At 40.4% G+C, this 17,071-nt stretch overlaps 1 protein-coding gene across 3 annotated transcripts; it reads right to left on the bottom strand.

The window, feature by feature from the left end:
• Positions 1 to 177: 177 nt before the first annotated feature.
• LOC5501815 (adhesion G-protein coupled receptor V1) lies at positions 178 to 16,847 on the bottom strand. 3 transcript variants are annotated; one of them, XM_048724748.1, is made up of 20 exons: positions 16,219 to 16,842; positions 16,029 to 16,140; positions 14,017 to 14,140; positions 13,401 to 13,636; positions 12,964 to 13,072; positions 12,087 to 12,316; positions 11,662 to 11,770; positions 10,630 to 10,859; positions 10,092 to 10,200; positions 9,059 to 9,288; positions 6,846 to 6,954; positions 6,066 to 6,292; positions 5,393 to 5,501; positions 4,672 to 4,901; positions 4,203 to 4,308; positions 3,193 to 3,419; positions 2,437 to 2,542; positions 1,414 to 1,664; positions 1,197 to 1,232; positions 178 to 974 (listed from the first exon to the last, which is right to left on the bottom strand). In XM_048724748.1, the coding sequence occupies exons 2-20, from the start codon at positions 16,078 to 16,080 to the stop codon at positions 841 to 843; spliced, it is 2,964 nt and encodes a 987-aa protein (XP_048580705.1). In that variant the 5' UTR covers positions 16,081 to 16,140; positions 16,219 to 16,842; the 3' UTR covers positions 178 to 840. The 3 variants fall into 3 exon arrangements, with proteins under 3 accessions (XP_048580705.1, XP_048580706.1, XP_048580707.1); XM_048724749.1 differs by having other exon boundaries at positions 178 to 971; positions 16,029 to 16,844; XM_048724750.1 differs by lacking the exons at positions 10,630 to 10,859; positions 11,662 to 11,770 and having other exon boundaries at positions 16,029 to 16,847.
• Positions 16,848 to 17,071: the final 224 nt, after the last annotated feature.

Consider the following 17,071-nt stretch of genomic DNA (forward strand, 5'->3'; position numbering starts at 1 on the left):
TCCTTGAACACGTGACGTGGCGAGTGCATCTTGAACATGCCCGCAACACGTGACATGGCGCAGCCATTTTCATGACTTGAACACGCTTGAAAATGTACGGTTTTGCGCTGTGTAAAATAAAAGGTTGTGATAAATATAAGAGCCAGATACTCAAAAATAAGAGTTACAAACGAAAAGTTCAAAAAGTTAATTATGTTTTCAAACAAGGTAAGTATAAACAATACGTAAGTACCAACAAGATGAAACTAAACTCTAGTGCGTGTCAGGTTTGTTGCTGTAAACAATATTTGGTGGACGCCTTTTTGTCAACGACAATTTTAAGTCCTCTCCCCATTCATCCAATTCATCCCTCATCCACCCTCCCCCCCTTGTCATATGATGCAGAGTCCCTTACAATACCGTGTTGCAGGCCCGTAGCCAGGATTTTAAGCGGGATGGTTAGTTTTTTCCATTTTTATTAGCAGACCAAACTTCTGGTATACGCCTCTCCTCGCCTTACTACATAAGGCAATCAATACTTCAAATAACTTCAATTGTATTTAAAATGGAATTAATAGGGTGGATGCCAATGTGTGTATGCTAGTGTGCTTTTAAAGTCCACATTTATGATAATAATAAAGATAATTATTTTTAAAAAGATCTTTATATTCTATTTAAAGACAGCTTGATGTGCACGATATGTCTGGCCAAACGTTAAATTTTTTTGTTAACTCTTAGCGGACCTTCAAGCCGAATTTGGGGTGTGTGTGTGTGTGTGTGTTTGTGGGGGGGGTTTCGTCCGAACCCTCCGAACCCCTCTGGCTACGGGCCTGTGTTGTCGGATGCCTTTACGTGACTCGATTACAATGGGCGACTAGTACGTTCTAATCTACAAAGACAAACGGCTGCGATGATTATAGCGATTAAGGTGACAGCTAGCACTACTATGCAAACAATCAGTATAATCTGCAGAATCCTGGATGTTTCCTTTTCTTCTGAAAAAAAAAAACATACATGTTGCTTTAGGACATCTATCGAAACGTACAAGAGGATAAGAAAGATTTTTATAATGATATGACTTTACACCGCAGTATTCATCTAACTAGTAGCGTGAACCCAACAGTGGTCACCTTAATCTATGTGACCTACCAAGAACCAATGGTGCGTTTTGGGTACTTTTTGAAGATAAAGATCCAAGCATCAAACTAAAGTCTTACCTTTCTCCTTTTGCTGTTTCGCCTTTAATGCTTCTTCTGCAAGAACAATAAGATATTTTCGAAAAGTCTAAAAATATCCTTTGGTTAAATAAGAAAACAATAGAGAATGGAAAAATAACAGCTTAAAAAAATTAAAGAATAAGTTAGAATAACAAATAGATAAGTTTGTCTTATCAGAGGTTGCAACAAGACGTCAGAAAAGGGAATTATTGCATACCGTTGTCATACTCATCGGTTATTCGCACGACACAGGTATCCCGCGTTGTGTTTACCACGGCCTTTGTAGGGTCTACAGGGGTGAAACTAATCGAAAAGAGCTCGTCACTTTCCGCTATGCTGTCGGTCACGATCGTGATGTTAGCAGACACTTCGGTTTGCTCGGGGGCGAACGTGATAATGTCATCTTTGAAATCCCGGATGTCGGCCTTAATCATTGCTGTCCACACCATGCTCTGAACCTCTATGAGCCTGGGACGAAAGACAGATAAGTGTTAATGAGCCTGTGACGAGAAACAGATAAGTGTGTATAGACCTAAGACTACAGACACATAAGTGTAAATGAAACTGGGCAAGAGATAGATAAGAGTGAGTGATCCTGGGACGAGAGACAGATGAGTGTGAATAAACCTGGGACGGGAGACAGATAAGTGTGAATGAACCTGGAAGGAGAGACAGATAAGTGTGAATGAGCCTGGGACGAGGGATAGATAACTTTGAGGTACCCTGGGAAGAGAGACGGATACTGAATGAACCTAGCCTACTAGATACTGCGCCTGCGCCTGCGAGCCTGCGATACAGGCGTTTGTTGTGTTTCCGCGACGGAAACCCCGCTTTTCCGTGTTTTGGGCGCCATCTTGGATTTATGGCCGCGCGCGAGCTGGATGCGAGAGCAAAAGGCATCCCCAGCCCCCTCCCCCAGCTTTGCCTTTGATGGCGCCCAAAACACGGGAAAGCGGGGTTTTCGTCGTGGAAACACCAACAAACGCCTACTAGTAGGCTAGAATGAACCTGGTACAGAAGACTGAGCAATAAACCGATAATACAACACGAAGCAGTGCTGATGATGACGTAGAAGATGTTAATGTTGTTGTTGTTGATGGTGATGATGATTATGTTGATAAGAATGATGATGATGATGATGGTGAAGATGATGTTGCTGATGATGATGCTGATGGCGATGATGATTTTGATGATGATGATGGCAGATGTGGTTGGAGCTACAGAATCAAGTGCATCGTACCTCACTGAGACGGGGACCTCCGCCAGTCCAGTCTTTCTCATAGGAACTGTGACTCTGCCTTTCTGCTCTTCGACAGTGATGTTCAAGTAAACAAAACTAATGCTCACTGGTAAAAAAAAAAAACACTTCAAGTCAACGGTTGGCTCGAAACTCTACGTTGTATATATCGCACTCTCCACTAAGAGACTAACAGGTTGGCTATAATTGTGAGCCTCTCTATATAAGCAAAATGTGCACTTCTCCCCTGGCGCCCGTTTCTCAAAACACCCGAGAAATCTCGGGCCCGGAAACTTTATTTTGCATTTTTGCCCGAAATTTCGCATGTTTTTCTTTTTGAGAACCGCTTTTATGATATAGAAAAGTTTTAACTTCCTCTTGGTTCATATTCCAAATGATTACGCTCAAAAGGGCTATTTTCGAAGTTTTGCTGGAGCCAGAAAGTTACCCGAAAAGTCTCGGGTGACTGCGGGGTCCCAAAAACTTTCTTAATATTTGAAACATGTGTTTTTCGGGCCCGAGAAGATCACAATCTGTAAATCTATAAAGAGAATCATCCTTTACATGAATCTTTGTGGTAAAATCCGATGTTTGACAATATTTCAACACGTTTAGATACCATAAATTTTATAGGAATTAGCAACTGTAGCAAGCTTTTCAAATTTAAGGAATAAATCGTTTTCGGGCCCGAGAACTCTCGGGTGTTTCGGGAAACTAGCCTCTGGATCTACTGAATTTTCACCTAACAAGAATATATACCTCTATCATTGTCTGTGATACAAACAGCAGCATCCCGCGGGTCAACCAGAACATTCGCTCGAGAAACGTTCAGCCTCACTATGAAACACTCAGTGCCTTCGGTCACGTGATCATCGTGAATTGCAAATGTGTAGCTCTTCAAGTCTTCATTTACAGCAAAGGTGTCGGCGATTTCTTTATGCGTGAAGTCGCCCGGCGCAGACGCATTCAGGTTGACTGTTGAAATACTGATACACAGAAAAAGACTTCTTCGAAAAATGAGACAAAACCTTTTAAGGTTAAGCATTGACAGGCCTAGGGGGTTGAATCACCTTCTCACCTTCAGGGCACAGTCATAGATCGAAATCAGATCGAAGCATATTTGAAAATTATAGGCAATGGCTCATAATGGCTGACAAACCGACCAGTTGGCCAAGGAAGGTACTTGGATATTTGTATGATAAAGGAGGGAGGTACTTGGATATTTGTATGATAGAGGAGGGGGTACTTGGATATTTGTATGATAGAAGAGGGAGGTACTTGGATATTTGTATGATAGAAGAGGGATACTTGGATCAGTGGATATTTGTATGATAGAAGAGGGAGGTACTTGGATATTTGTATGATAGAAGAGGGTACTTGGATATTTGTATGATAGAGGAGGGGGGTACTTGGATATTTGTATAATAGAGAAGGGAGGTATTTGGATATTTGTATGATAGAGGAGAGGGAGGTACTTGGATATTTGCATTGTAGAAGAGGGAGGTACATGGATAATATTTGTATGATGGGGGAGGGGGTGTTGGAAAGGGACCTTTGTCTGTAAACGTGTAGCAGGAGGCTGGTGCATCTATAACGCCTGTCTATTCAAGTGACGATAACCTGAGGACCGCCCATTCCAAGCGTCGTCATTTTTATAACTTCATACCTACTCCTCCCCGCCTGGACTGATTTGCCCTTTTATTCCGTGTCCCCCCTTGCCAATGCTACCAAAATAGTGATTTCGATGTATAGTATAATTTCTCTCATACCCTAGGTCCAATGGTATTGACGTGTTTCCGGTCTTGCGCACTAGCAGCGTAATATTCCCCTCACTCTCGGCCACACTCACGGTTTTGTTGACGAAACCGAAGGTCACTAAACGTGTAAGAAAAATAAATATTTTTTCTTATTTTTTTCATCATTTTCTCTTGCCACTGTTATTTTGAATATTGGAACGCATTTATGACGCCGACAATACTGGTATGCGTATTTCTATTCGGGCGACAAGTGCTCAAAATATACAAAAGTAAGACCCTCCCAGCAACCTTTTCGGTTGTGCCTCGTGGGTACTAGGTACGAATTTGTGACAGACTTGTAACCTAGGTAACCTCAGCTGAATAATCAAATGAGCCGTTTTTCAGGTAATGGGGTACAGTGGCTGTAGACTTCTGCCACCCAAAGCCTCGATTCCCGCTTAAACTCCACAGGACCCCCATAACCGGATAATGATGTGCGTACCTTTATCGCCGTGGTCTGTTATCGTGACTGTCACGCTACTGTAGTTCAGTGTCACGTGGGGTGAGGTAGTCGTGGCGGTTATGTTGAACGATTCGGTGTTTTCAAGGGTGGCGTCATTGATGATGGTGACTGTTGCATGCTGGGAAGGCTCTTCTTGAGTAAAAGTCACGGATGAATAGTGCAGGCGATGGTCACGGCTGGAGCTTGCACTGATGTTAGTAATGGCGAACCTGAATTGACGCATCATCATAATCAACTTGATCATTTTCGTACATGGTTAACACTGTCTTGATCTAGCACTGCATAATTATCCCCAGGATTCCAGATCTGACTATGAGGGGAAGGGAAAGGAAGGCAACGGGGGATTGTTAGGTGGCCGTTATGTACGCCTAAAAGCTTACGTTATCTTAATGGGGATTCCCAGGATTCCAGATGTGACTATGAGGGGGAGGGAAAGGAAGGAAACGGGAGATTGTTAGGTGGCCGTTATGTACGCCTAAATGCTTACGTTATTTTAATGGGGATTCCCAGGATTCCAGATATGACTATGAGGGGGAGGGAAAGGAAGGCAACGGGAGATTGTAGGTGGCCGTTATGTACGCCTAAAAGCTTACGTTATCTTTATGGGGATTCCCAGGATTCCAGATATGACTATGAGGGGGAGGGAAAGGAAGGCAACGGGAGATTGTTAGGTGGCCGTTATGTACGCCTAAAAGCTTACGTTATCTCAATGGGGATTCCCAGGATTCCAGACTTGACTGTCAGGGGGAGGGAAAGGTTTCCAGCATTTTCAGCGACAGTGACCGATGAACTTGTGAACCCAATGGTTGCTAGAAAATACAATACAATGACTCGAGCGTGACACATAAGTCAGTTTGAAATCGTACAGATTGAGGGGCCAGTGCTGAAAAACGCAAGACTAGTTCCAGTACCGTTCGGTTAAACAACCTTTTTGTTTTGAAATGGCGGCTTTTTACCGGCGAAATGTCACATTTTGGCGAATGCTAAGAAAACTGAAAGCTTTTATTAAAGTTTTTTTTTGTACATTATGGTTTTAATGCTGTACAGTAAGTCAAAACAGCGACTGAAGTCAGCCTTTAGTACCTTTACTCGAACGATTCAACACTGAGATTGTGTTTGTTTTCGCCAGAACACGCGCATGCGCATACGTTATTCAGCACTGTCGATTGCGGGCAAGTTTTGTTGAGCATGACATTTAAAATTAATGTGATACTAATCAATGAGCATGACGTTAATGAGCGTGACATGATTAGGATGACGTAAGTAAGCAAGACGTGATTAACATGACGTTACTGAGTTTGACATGCTTTGCATGACGTTAATGAGCGTGACATGATTAGCATAAATGACGGAGCGATCTATTGCAAACTCACCATTGTCATCGTTAACTATGGTTAGATTGATGTAAGTTTGTCGAAGGTTAGCAATGGGGTCGTTACTGCTTAACACTAAGAAAAAATCTTTATCGTTCTCTAGGATCTCATCGTCAAAGATCTGCACGCTGAAAGTGTAGTTACGCACTCCTTCTCCAAGGCGGATCGTTTCGTTCGAGAACATGTAATCAATCCCTTGGTACGCTGTACCATTGTACGCCTTCACTCTGTGGATAAGAACGAGTAGAAGTGTCAAAATTGATGTTGGTAATCAAAACAATTATAATGATAGTGATGATGATGAAGATGGCTACGATAACAGTAATGCTGATGGAGATGATTATGATAACAGTAATGATGGTGATTATTATTATGATGTTAACGATGATAAATAATGATGGTATGGTCGTGGTGGTGATGATGGTGGCAGTGGTAATGATTTTAGATAACAGGGCCGTAGCAGGTGTGGGGCACTGGGGGCACGTAGCAGGGGTGGGGCACTGGGGGCACGTAGCAGGGGTGGGGCACTGGGGGCACGTAGCAGGGGTGGGGCACTGGGGGCCCGTGTCCCCCAATATTTTGAAAAAAAAAAATAAGGAAATGACCAGTAGGGGCGTGGCTGTGCCCCCAATTGTTGTCTTAATGTTTCTGTATTGTGCCTCCCCCCCAATCTTTTGAGGCCTGCTACGGCTATGGATAGTGATTCCGATGATGGGTAATGACCATGGATGATTGGTAAGTTGTGTTGTAAATTGCATAGTGATTGGCATTAGTACTTACTGTACAGTGACGGGAGTATCGTAAGCCGTGAGTTTCTCCACCGTTATGTTGACTAGGCCGGCATCCTCTCGCACAGACCTCAGCACTGAGCCTTTAAACCCCACGTCAGCTAGACAACACAAAATGCAACTTAGCCGCCATTTGTGTCGGAAAAGAAATATTTTTATTCCATTAAAATGGATAACAAGGAACTTCTCAGATTCTAGAATCTTGATCGTAGATTTCACGGCACAATTCCTTGCGGCTCCATCGTATAATGACAACCAGGGGCCGGTTTACTGGGTTTACTAACCCTGGATTAAGCGAGTGAAAAACTTGTTTGACGAGTAAAATTTACACAGGATACCCAGTAGATCGATAGAGAGCAACTGAAATTTAACTTTGGTGATTTTATTTTCGCAGAAAAAAAAACAAACAAAATAAAAAAAACACCTCTACACCGCCTGTAATATTACCGCCATTTCATTGCCAAAAATGTCATTTGCAGGATTCGAGTTGGTGCGTGACACTAGCGAGACAGATTCATTTCAAGTATAAATTTCATGTAACTTTCTGTCTGTCCCAGCATAATTCCCGAGTCAGCATCGCAACGAAGGTCGTAGTACAGGAAAATGGTGCAGAATTTATGCTGAATTGTTCAAATTCATAGTAGGGTTATGAAATTTGGCAGGGTGATAGATCTTTGCACCACAAGTAATTCTAGATAGGATGCCACGCCCAAAAACAAGTACTTCCAGTTTTATAGGGGTGAAATTGATTATCACAAAAATGAAGGAAACATACACTTAATGGTAATGTACTGGCCCAAACTTTCTCATGTAGATAAAGGCTAATATATTTCATATTACCGTTACAAGGGCAACGCCCTCACAACGATACTTCAAGTCTTATAGAGATGCAATTACTACGATAAAAATAAATATAAAACACACTAAATATGCTAGTTAATTATTTTACTCTTGTATATGGATCAAAAACTGTTCATGGCATAGATGTTAATCCATATACAAGAGTAAAATCATTAACTAGCATATTTAGTGAGTTTTATATTCATTTTTATCATAGTAATTGCAACTCTATAACACTGGAAGTATTGCTGAAAGGGCGTTAGCCCTTAGTTATTAGCCCTTTTTGGGGTATCAATTAAAGACTCCGAAATTCGGACTATTTTTGGGTATCCATTAAAGACTCCTAAATTCGGACTCTATTTTGGGAATCTATAAATGACTCCGAAATTCAGACTCTTTGGGGTATCCATAAAAGACTCCGAAATTCAGACTCTTTTTGGGGGTATCCATTAAAGACTCCGAAATTCGGACTCTTTTTTGGGGATCCATAAAAGACTCCGAAATTCAGACTATTTTCAGGGTAGTTATAAAAGACTCACAAACTCGGGCTCTGTTGTTTTTTGTCCTCCTTTTCAGATCAGCGATAAAACACTTATTCTTTCTGAGGGTTTAGAAATTGCCGTTGCAACAAGTAGCGATAGGACAGAGCCTCTTCTTCACGCCGTTGAAAAACTTGACTCTACTCGAACTAGTTTTTTTTTTTCGAGTAAAACCCTACAGACAACCCTGATTTTTCATATTTTCTGGGCTTTTGGAAAACCACCAATTAATTTGGAACACGTTCTACGCGAAAATGGTCAAACTTGATTGGTCGATATCTGCAAGCATTTGCAAGAATTTTGGTTTTGCGGTAGTCCTGTGGTGTACAAGGAACGCCTGCAAAAGGCTCATTGATTATTTAGATCGAAAAAATGAGTTACTAAAGATAGCGATAGTCACGGAGCGATCGTTACACGAGCAGTTCGGGCGGCGAAGTTTAAGCAATGGCTGGTGAGCATCGTCGAAGAAACAAGGGTCCAAGATGCCACCACTGTCATCGATTTGGCCACATCAAAAGAGATTGCCGAGAACTCGTATCGGCAAAGGCGGAAATTATAAGGGTTCAAAGTTATTGGGATGGGTTGCACCCTGTATTACCGCTTAATGTAATAACTGTGATAACTAACTAATTGAATACAAACGCTTAATGTAATTAAATTCGCCGCTTAATGTAATAATAACTTACAGGCGTTAGTACAACATTAGCGTTAGTATTACATTAAGTCGCAGTTATTACATTAAGCGGTGATACACACCCGCCCCATGTGCCCCACCCCTTTCTACGACACTGTACATTAGCCCTGGTTTCACGCTACTATACCCTACCCTGTGTGTCGTCGTTAAGCACGTTGATGGTGATGTTAGCATTTTTCAGGGAAATAATCGGATCGGTGACACTTATAGTCAGGTAGAACGTCTTGTTTTCCTCAAGGCGCGAGTCGTCTATAATGTGCACCATGACGTCGAAAGTGGAAATTGACGGGGGGATGTTGATGGTGGTTTGTAAGGGTTCAAAGTCCACCCCGGATACAGCTGTTCCGCTAACTGCTTGAACACTGCGAATAAAAGTGGGTAAATACTTTGGTAAATGTTTATTCAAGGCGGATCTAGGGGTTCTTGTCCCGTTTTTTTTTTCGGCACAACAAAAGTTTGACGTCTGAATCGGTGTCGTGTTTTTGCCGTGCAGTACGACTTGCGCAGCCGTGCTTTGCGCTGTGAATGATTTTAGACGTAGAACCATCCCTGTACCCAATCCAAATAACTATATACGGTACAGGACTTAAACTGCGCAGAATCGCGGCGTATGAGTCGGTAGTGAGTTGAGTCTATTTTCTAAATACTGGGGATTGTAATTTTCGTGTTATATATTATGAGTGTTAATTCGTGTATTGTAAAGTTAAAATTTTCCAAAAATCCGAGAAAACTTAGGTAATGGGTAAAGAAAGAAAAAAGAGGAAAAGTGTCAACTCCTGAAGACACAATTCTGAGCTCTTCTTTCAACACAACACCGAGTGTTTACTTTCAACATACTAACTATGCTTTCAACAATCGAGCCTGGCATGTTTGGCACGCTTTCCGGACGAGCACGCTATCGCCATGGCAACATCAATCAATGAAAAAAAACATAACAAAAAGAAAATTGGAACATCGAAAAAATTGCTTGTCTACATTTTGGATCTTCTTTTTCCTCGGGATTGCGGAATTTTTTAAAAGCGCTGTTCTCAGCAATTGTTTTTAGAATATCGTTTTTAATATTTTTTGCACATTCATTTATCTTTACAAGGTGACGGGTCCTTTTCTTTAACGTTAAAATGTCAAATTTTATGTCTTTGATCGCCAATGTTTTTTTGTAGCATACCTCACATTGATTGGTAGCTTCGTGGAACCAGTGTTTTCGATCGTCACGTTTATACTCCCAACGCTCTCGTTCAAGAACCTAACAACGTCGCCTTGGAAACCTATCACCGCTGGAACAAAAGGATAACACATTATCGTCTTTCATGATATTTTAACCAAAAGAAGACTCACAGGCTAATCACAGTCTTTTTTAAAGTAAAAAAAAAAAACAAAAAACAAAAACAAAAAAGAAACAAAACAAAAAAACAACTCGATATTATTCTGATATTGCGCTGTAAAGCATTCATTCATAAAAAAGGATGAATCATATAAATGAATCTAGACTATAGAAATACCTACAAGCAAAGATTTATCCTTCATTTGCCAAATTTAATAAAAGTAACCAATGGAAAATAAACAATTTTTTCCAATCACGGATTGTGCTAGGATGAGAAAAGGGCCGGTGTAAAAGACTCTATTAAGACTTTGATATGAAACCAGCGCCCTTCATAAAAATCCCTAACAATAGTTACATACGAAATTCATTAATTATCTCACACCTCTGGTGTCGTCATTAAGTATGTGAAATGTGATGTTAGTAGTTCCCTTGGAAACCGCCGGGTCAGTGATGTTCAAGGTTAAGTAGAACGTCTTGTTAGGCTCAACGACAAAGTCATCTGTTATGTAGACTGTGACGTTATAAGTGGAGACTGAGGGGGGGATGTTGATGGTGGTTTGTAAGGGTTCAAAGTCCACCCCGGATACAGCTGTTCCGCTAACTGCTTGAACACTGCGAATAAAAGTATGTAAATACTTTGGTAAATGTTTATTCAAGGCGGATCTAGGGGTTCTTGTCCCGTTTTTTTTTTTTCGGCACAACAAAAGTTTGACGTCAATCGGTGTCGTGTTTTTGCCGTGCAGTACGACTTGCGCAGCCGTGCTTTGCGCTGTGAATGATTTCAGACGTGGAACCATCCCTGTACCCAATCCAAATAACTATATACGGTACAGGACTTAAACTGCGCAGAATCGCGGCGTATGAGTCGGTAGTGAGTTGAGTCTATTTTCTAAATACTGGGGATTGTAATTTTCGTGTTATATATTATGAGTGTTAATTCGTGTATTGTAAAGTTAAAATTTTCCAAAAATCCGAGAAAACTTTGGTAATGGGTAAAGAATGAAAAAAAGGAAAAGTGTCAACTCCTGAAGACACAATTCTGAGCTCTTCTTTCAACACAACACCGAGCGTTTACTTTCAACACACTAACTATGCTTTCAACAATCGAGCCTGGCATGTTTGGCACGCTCTCTGGACGAGCACGCTATCGCCATGGCAACATCAATCAATGAAAAAAACATAACAAAAAGAAAATTGGAACATCGAAAACATTGCTTGTCTACATTTTGGATCCTCTTTTTCCTCGGGATTGCGGAATTTTTTTTAAAGCGCTGTTCTCAGCAATTGTTTTTAGAATATCGTTTTTAATATTTTTTGCACATTCATTTATCTTTACAAGGTGACGGGTCCTTTTCTTTAACGTTAAAATGTCAAATTTTATGTCTTTGATCGCCAATGTTTTTTTGTAGCATACCTCAAATTGATTGGTAGCTTCGTGGAACCAGTGTTTTCGATCGTCACGTTTATACTCCCAACGCTCTCGTTCAAGAACCTAACAACGTCGCCTTGGAAACCCATCACCGCTGGAACAAAAGGATACCACATTATCGTCTTTCATGATATTTTAACCAAAAGAAGACTCACAGGCTAATCACATCCTTCTTTAAAATAATAATAAAAAAAAAACAAAAACAAAAAAACAACAACTCGATATTATTCTGATATTGCGCTGTAAAGCATTCATTCATAAAAAAGGATGAATCATATAAATAAATCTAGACTATAGAAATGAGAAAAGGGCCGGTGTAAAAGACTCTATTAAGACTTTGATATGAAACCAGCGCCCTTCATAAAAATCCCTAACAATAGTTACATACGAAATTAATTAATTTCTCACACCTCTGGTGTCGTCATTAAGTATGTGAAAGGTGATGTTAGTAGTTCCCTTGGAAACCGCCGGGTCAGTGATGTTCAAGGTTAAGTAGAACGTCTTGTTAGGCTCAACGACAAAGTCATCTGTTATGTAGACTGTGACGTTATAAGTGGAGACTGAGGGGGGGATGTTGATGGTGGTTTGTAAGGGTTCAAAGTCCACCCCGGATACAGCTGTTCCGCTGACCGCTTGAACACTGTTCACAAATATTTAGCAGCGTGTGTTAGCAACTAAGATCATATAAATAAAAGACACCTTGCCACACGGAGCCTTAGCAGGGCTTGAAATATTGGTGGAGAACGGCAAAGAAACAACATTAAAGTTGGGGGACAACTCTTACTACGGCCCAGCCACACATCGAAAACACCACAGAAACTACACGAGACCTTAAAATCCTGAGGACGGAACTTTGACAGTGAGTGGTTCCCATGAGTCTCTGGGCGGAGGCTAAGTTCAAACGTCGTATTATCGATGAGCCATATTCAATGCAAATGCATTCAAATGAAGATGGAACAATCGACTTGATTCATTTGCACATATTTTGTCTGACGTCAATTGTCCAAAAGCACTTAAACAAAACACCATTGAAAAGAAACCGCTTTATTCGGATTAAATAGTACTTAGAAAACCAGGCAGCAAACTGACAGTAGCTCTTAGTCGAAAACTTAGAGCTATGGAGAAACTCGAAAGAAATCACGTTTTCAAACAACTGCCTTTTTGTGTGACCTCTATTGAGAATGACCGTTATTGCGTTGATTGAAATACAATACAAATCAGATAACTGATACAATCTTTGTTCAAAGGATGTTACATTGATTGACAGGCGGAGGATTTCTGACTTACCCCATGGTGTGGGACTGTGCGGTGGATCCCGTGTTCTCAATCGTGACGTTAACACTTCCTACACCCTCTTTAACGTGTCTCACTGCATCGCCATGGAAACCAATCTTAGCTGCAAAAAGAGATTACCATGTGACGATGGCAAATTTACTGAACATCATTTAGCTTTTTTCATTTGAGATAGAATGAGCCATTGCTTAAATAATACGATCCCCTACATTTCTAGTAATTTCGTCTCGCCAGACAGTTCTGTGAGCGAAATGTTCTTGGGCGAAAATGTCAAGCACTTAAGACAACCATTTAATACCTAAGTTTCTGTAGACTAGCAGTGATAGAATCCTCAGGATATGTACAACTAGTAGAGGCAAGGCAAACCCATCCCTCCCCACCAATTGCCTACGAACTTGTTGATAATCTGTGATAATATCCTCACGATCTACCTTGATCGTCGTCCGTTATAGTGATGACGGCGAACTGGTTGGCGTAACAAAGTGGCTTGGGGGCGGCTCCACCAGTGATGTTTATGTAGAACTCTTCCGAGTCTTCATAAATAACGTCATTAGTTATAGAGACAGTAGTGGTAGCCTCATTGACCAATATACCGAAGGATACAGTTGTGGGGTTTGTGTAGCTGAAGTCGTTTCCTTGAACTGCTGATCTATTCGTTGTTTGAAGTCTGGAATTGAACATATGCAGGTGTACTAACTTTTAGTTAAAGCGATTGGTGCCTGCCACTAAGGAATTGGTAACGAAACTGAGAAGGATGGGGTATGGGAACAAGATCAGAATAGATATGGCGAAGACAGGATAGAAACTATGGAAGGCCGATAGAGCTCGGATAGGGAAAAGACTTTAAATGGAAAATACTTTAAATGGAAATGAGGATGGCGATGGAATGGAGTAGTAGATAGAATAGGGGTTGGGAATCAAACTGGATGGGGATGAAAATTTAGAAGGGAATATATGGACGAAAGTGAGGTGGGGATTGTGATGACGTCAAGAAACTTTCATTTTCCATTCTAGCAAAAAAAGGTATTATAACGCAGCAAGACTTACTCGAGCGAAAATGCTTCAAAAGTAGTCGAAGAACGTTTCAGATATATGGTGACGGTGCCAATATTTTCATTAAACGTATATGAGCTGGCTGAAAATCCCACCTCGATACACTGACCTGCAACAGCTGAACAATATTTGCATATGAGATAGATACACATTGTCAAGTTCCAGAAAATATCCATACGCCCCCACCCCCCATTGAGGGGAATGGAAATTCCGGGGGGGGGGGGGGATGGGGGGCTCAAACGCCCAGGAATTTCCAGAGGGGAGGGGGTAAAATGCCCTTTTTCTTAACAGTTACTGTATTTATTTTTTTCCAGGGGGTTGGAAATTCCAGAGGGGTGAGGGGTCATACCTCCGACCCCTTCAATAGGGGGGTATGGATATTTTCTCAACTACACATTAACATGGATGCACAAGAGACATACAGTACATATGAAGAAACCGTTGTCGTCTTAGGGGTCTGGTACCGAGGAATTTTTTTTCAGAAGCTTTCTCTATTGACTAAAGATGGTCACAGTCACTGTTTTTCTCTTCTGAATACAATTGAAAAAGTTTGCGAAGCACCTGCGGTACGGCAGCCCTAAAGATGACAAGAATCGTACAGGTTTTCCAAATAAGGAATATATTAGTTTCCTTATATGAAAGTTACCGCGTCTGGGAAAAAAACACAATTTTTGGTTAAATTTTCTTGATGTATAGTATTATGTGCAGATGTATGAACTGAAAGACAAGCAGTGATACTGTATTTAAATAGTACCAGCCTAGTAACAGGTGGTGTCCTGTGTTCGGAACTTTGAGAGTTGCTTGGGATGAGTCACCCATTTTGTTTTGGGAGAAGGTTGGTTGTGACGTTATAGCTTACCAACCACAGGAATCCCATTCAGAAATCAGTGCAAGAACGCCTAGTCCAATTCATGTCGAGAAACTGTTCTGGAATGTTATCATTTTACACGTACGTTTACGCCTTTGTGAAATAATGGTAGAAATGAAACAAAGATGTTATCATTAGAGTAGATATCAATGCAACATAGAAGGTTTCTTTTGCAGTCGTGAAAAGGCTACCGTTTTTTTCTAATATTTTCCACAAAAAAACGCCGAGTCATGTAAAACAAAACCGAATTTCTCTGATTTGAAGAAAAACACCTAAAAAACAAACAAACAAACAAAGAAAGTAATCCATTTTGATGAGACGCAATACAACAAAGGTACCTTCGTCCATCTTCCCCTTTGAATGGAAAGCGAAATCTCGAAAAGAAAGCTAAACGCACACTCAATTTTGATGCAGCACTTTGGTATTTCAATTGCAAAGTAGAATCGCCGAATAATTCAACTGTTTCCATTGTTCCTTCCATTCTTTCCTGAAAACTAAAAACCGGAATATCAAAATTGTTTCGAAATATCGGTAAACAGATCTAAAGATGGTGATTATATATAATACATACTCTTTTTTTGCCCTTTTTTTATCAATAAAATTCTAAGAGGCTCAGATAGCTTTAAAATAAGTTTTATTAAAGTGTTCGGGAACGTAGAATCAAATAATAGCGACCTGCAATGTTTTTTAAATTTATTATTATTTCTGTCATCTTCTGTTTGAACTGTACTGTCTGAAAATGAAAACGGGTCAGCCTCAGCTAAAAATTAGACAATCTTAAAAAAATTGTATACATTATGTTCCATTACAAAAACTATGAATATATAAGTTAATAAACATAATGCGTCGACGAAATTTATGGCTAAACAATAATGACAAAACAAACTTCTGTGCTTGGTATGAAGGCAAAAATAACCAAAAAGCACTCTTTATCTCTTCATATCGATGAACTTTGAAGATGGCATGAAGTTCGGCGTTCTCTGATTTGCAGTTATATGAGTAATGATTATCTATGTTCGCCTTTTCCTGTTCAAGAATTCGAAACAAACTAACAATGCATATAGGCAAGCTTACAAATCCTAAGCATTTAAGTGGGTTTCAACTTGACCTTACGTTAGGATGAAAATATGTTACTTACACAGTGTCAGTGACGACGCAATCAGGATGATAAATTCGAATTTCAAACCCATCCTTGATAACCAAGATCCCGCTCCTCGCCGTATATGCTTGACGTCTCACTTCAATAAACGCTTTAATAATCAGAGGCAATGAGTAAGAAACGTGGCGGCATGCTTCTGTGACAACCGTATCCAATTGTGTAAGTTCACCTTATTTATTGCGAGGCTCTGGGGGGGAAAACTGTGTGAAATACTATCCAACGCAAAATCTGAGAAAACCAGTCGGATGGGAGAACCAACCAAATGAGACGTTCTTGTATCTTGTGTTATTAGCATTGACCCTTCATGCGTAAACGTGCATTATTCTTCCAGCAACTGTTATGTGAACAACATCATTGGTGTTGCTTCTTTCGTTTTTATTCTTTTTTTTTTGTGCAGGTCTTACAGCCCCATGATTACTTGGGTTCGCCATGGTATATCCGGCTAATAGCAAAATGTCGAAACACGCAATAACAATATTAACTTTTGGAAAGTAGAATAAAAATAATAAAAAACACCTGAATACATTCAAATATTTAGATGCAACCAAAAAACCGCAAAGAGATGGAAGTGCAAAAAACAAGGTCAAGCTCAGGATTTATGGCAAAGTACATATATGATAAAAATGTTGACGGTGTGTTGTTAACAAATTCTTCACATTACATAATATAAAGACCCCTGGCCATATAAAAGCAACTGGTGCGTTAAACTAATTGATCCGTGTCCTTTTCAACAGTAATGTAAGCGTGGGGTGCACTTAGAGTTCCTAGGGGTGATCTGACAGTATATGCGTTTCGCTATGCTCGTTTCGCTCTGCACTCAGCCACGTCTTATTATACAAAGGACAACGGAGGATTTTACCACGATTATTACAATTCAATACAATACAATACAAACTTTATTGAGACTCATCGAAAAAGGCTATTCTGTCATAATTGATTATTATATTCTAAAAAAGTCTTGGCGCTATTTTAGCGTTTGTCGTGCATTGGATCTCGCTACAAACCATTTGGAACCCATCACC

This window comes from Nematostella vectensis, chromosome 3, assembly GCF_932526225.1.
Source record: "Nematostella vectensis chromosome 3, jaNemVect1.1, whole genome shotgun sequence".
NCBI classification, from domain to species: Eukaryota; Metazoa; Cnidaria; class Anthozoa; order Actiniaria; family Edwardsiidae; genus Nematostella; species Nematostella vectensis.

Excerpts from the sequence above, each read along its gene's own strand:
- LOC5501815 (XM_048724748.1), bottom strand. The coding sequence starts at position 16,080 with ATGGGTTTGAAATTCGAATTTATCATCCTGATTGCGTCGTCACTGACA. Across the intron at positions 13,637-14,016 it reads TTTGAAGCATTTTCGCTCGA|ACTTCAAACAACGAATAGAT; the intron begins GTAAGTCTTGCT and ends GTTCAATTCCAG. Across the intron at positions 5,502-6,065 it reads CATAGTTAACGATGACAATG|CAACCATTGGGTTCACAAGT; the intron begins GTGAGTTTGCAA and ends TGTATTTTCTAG.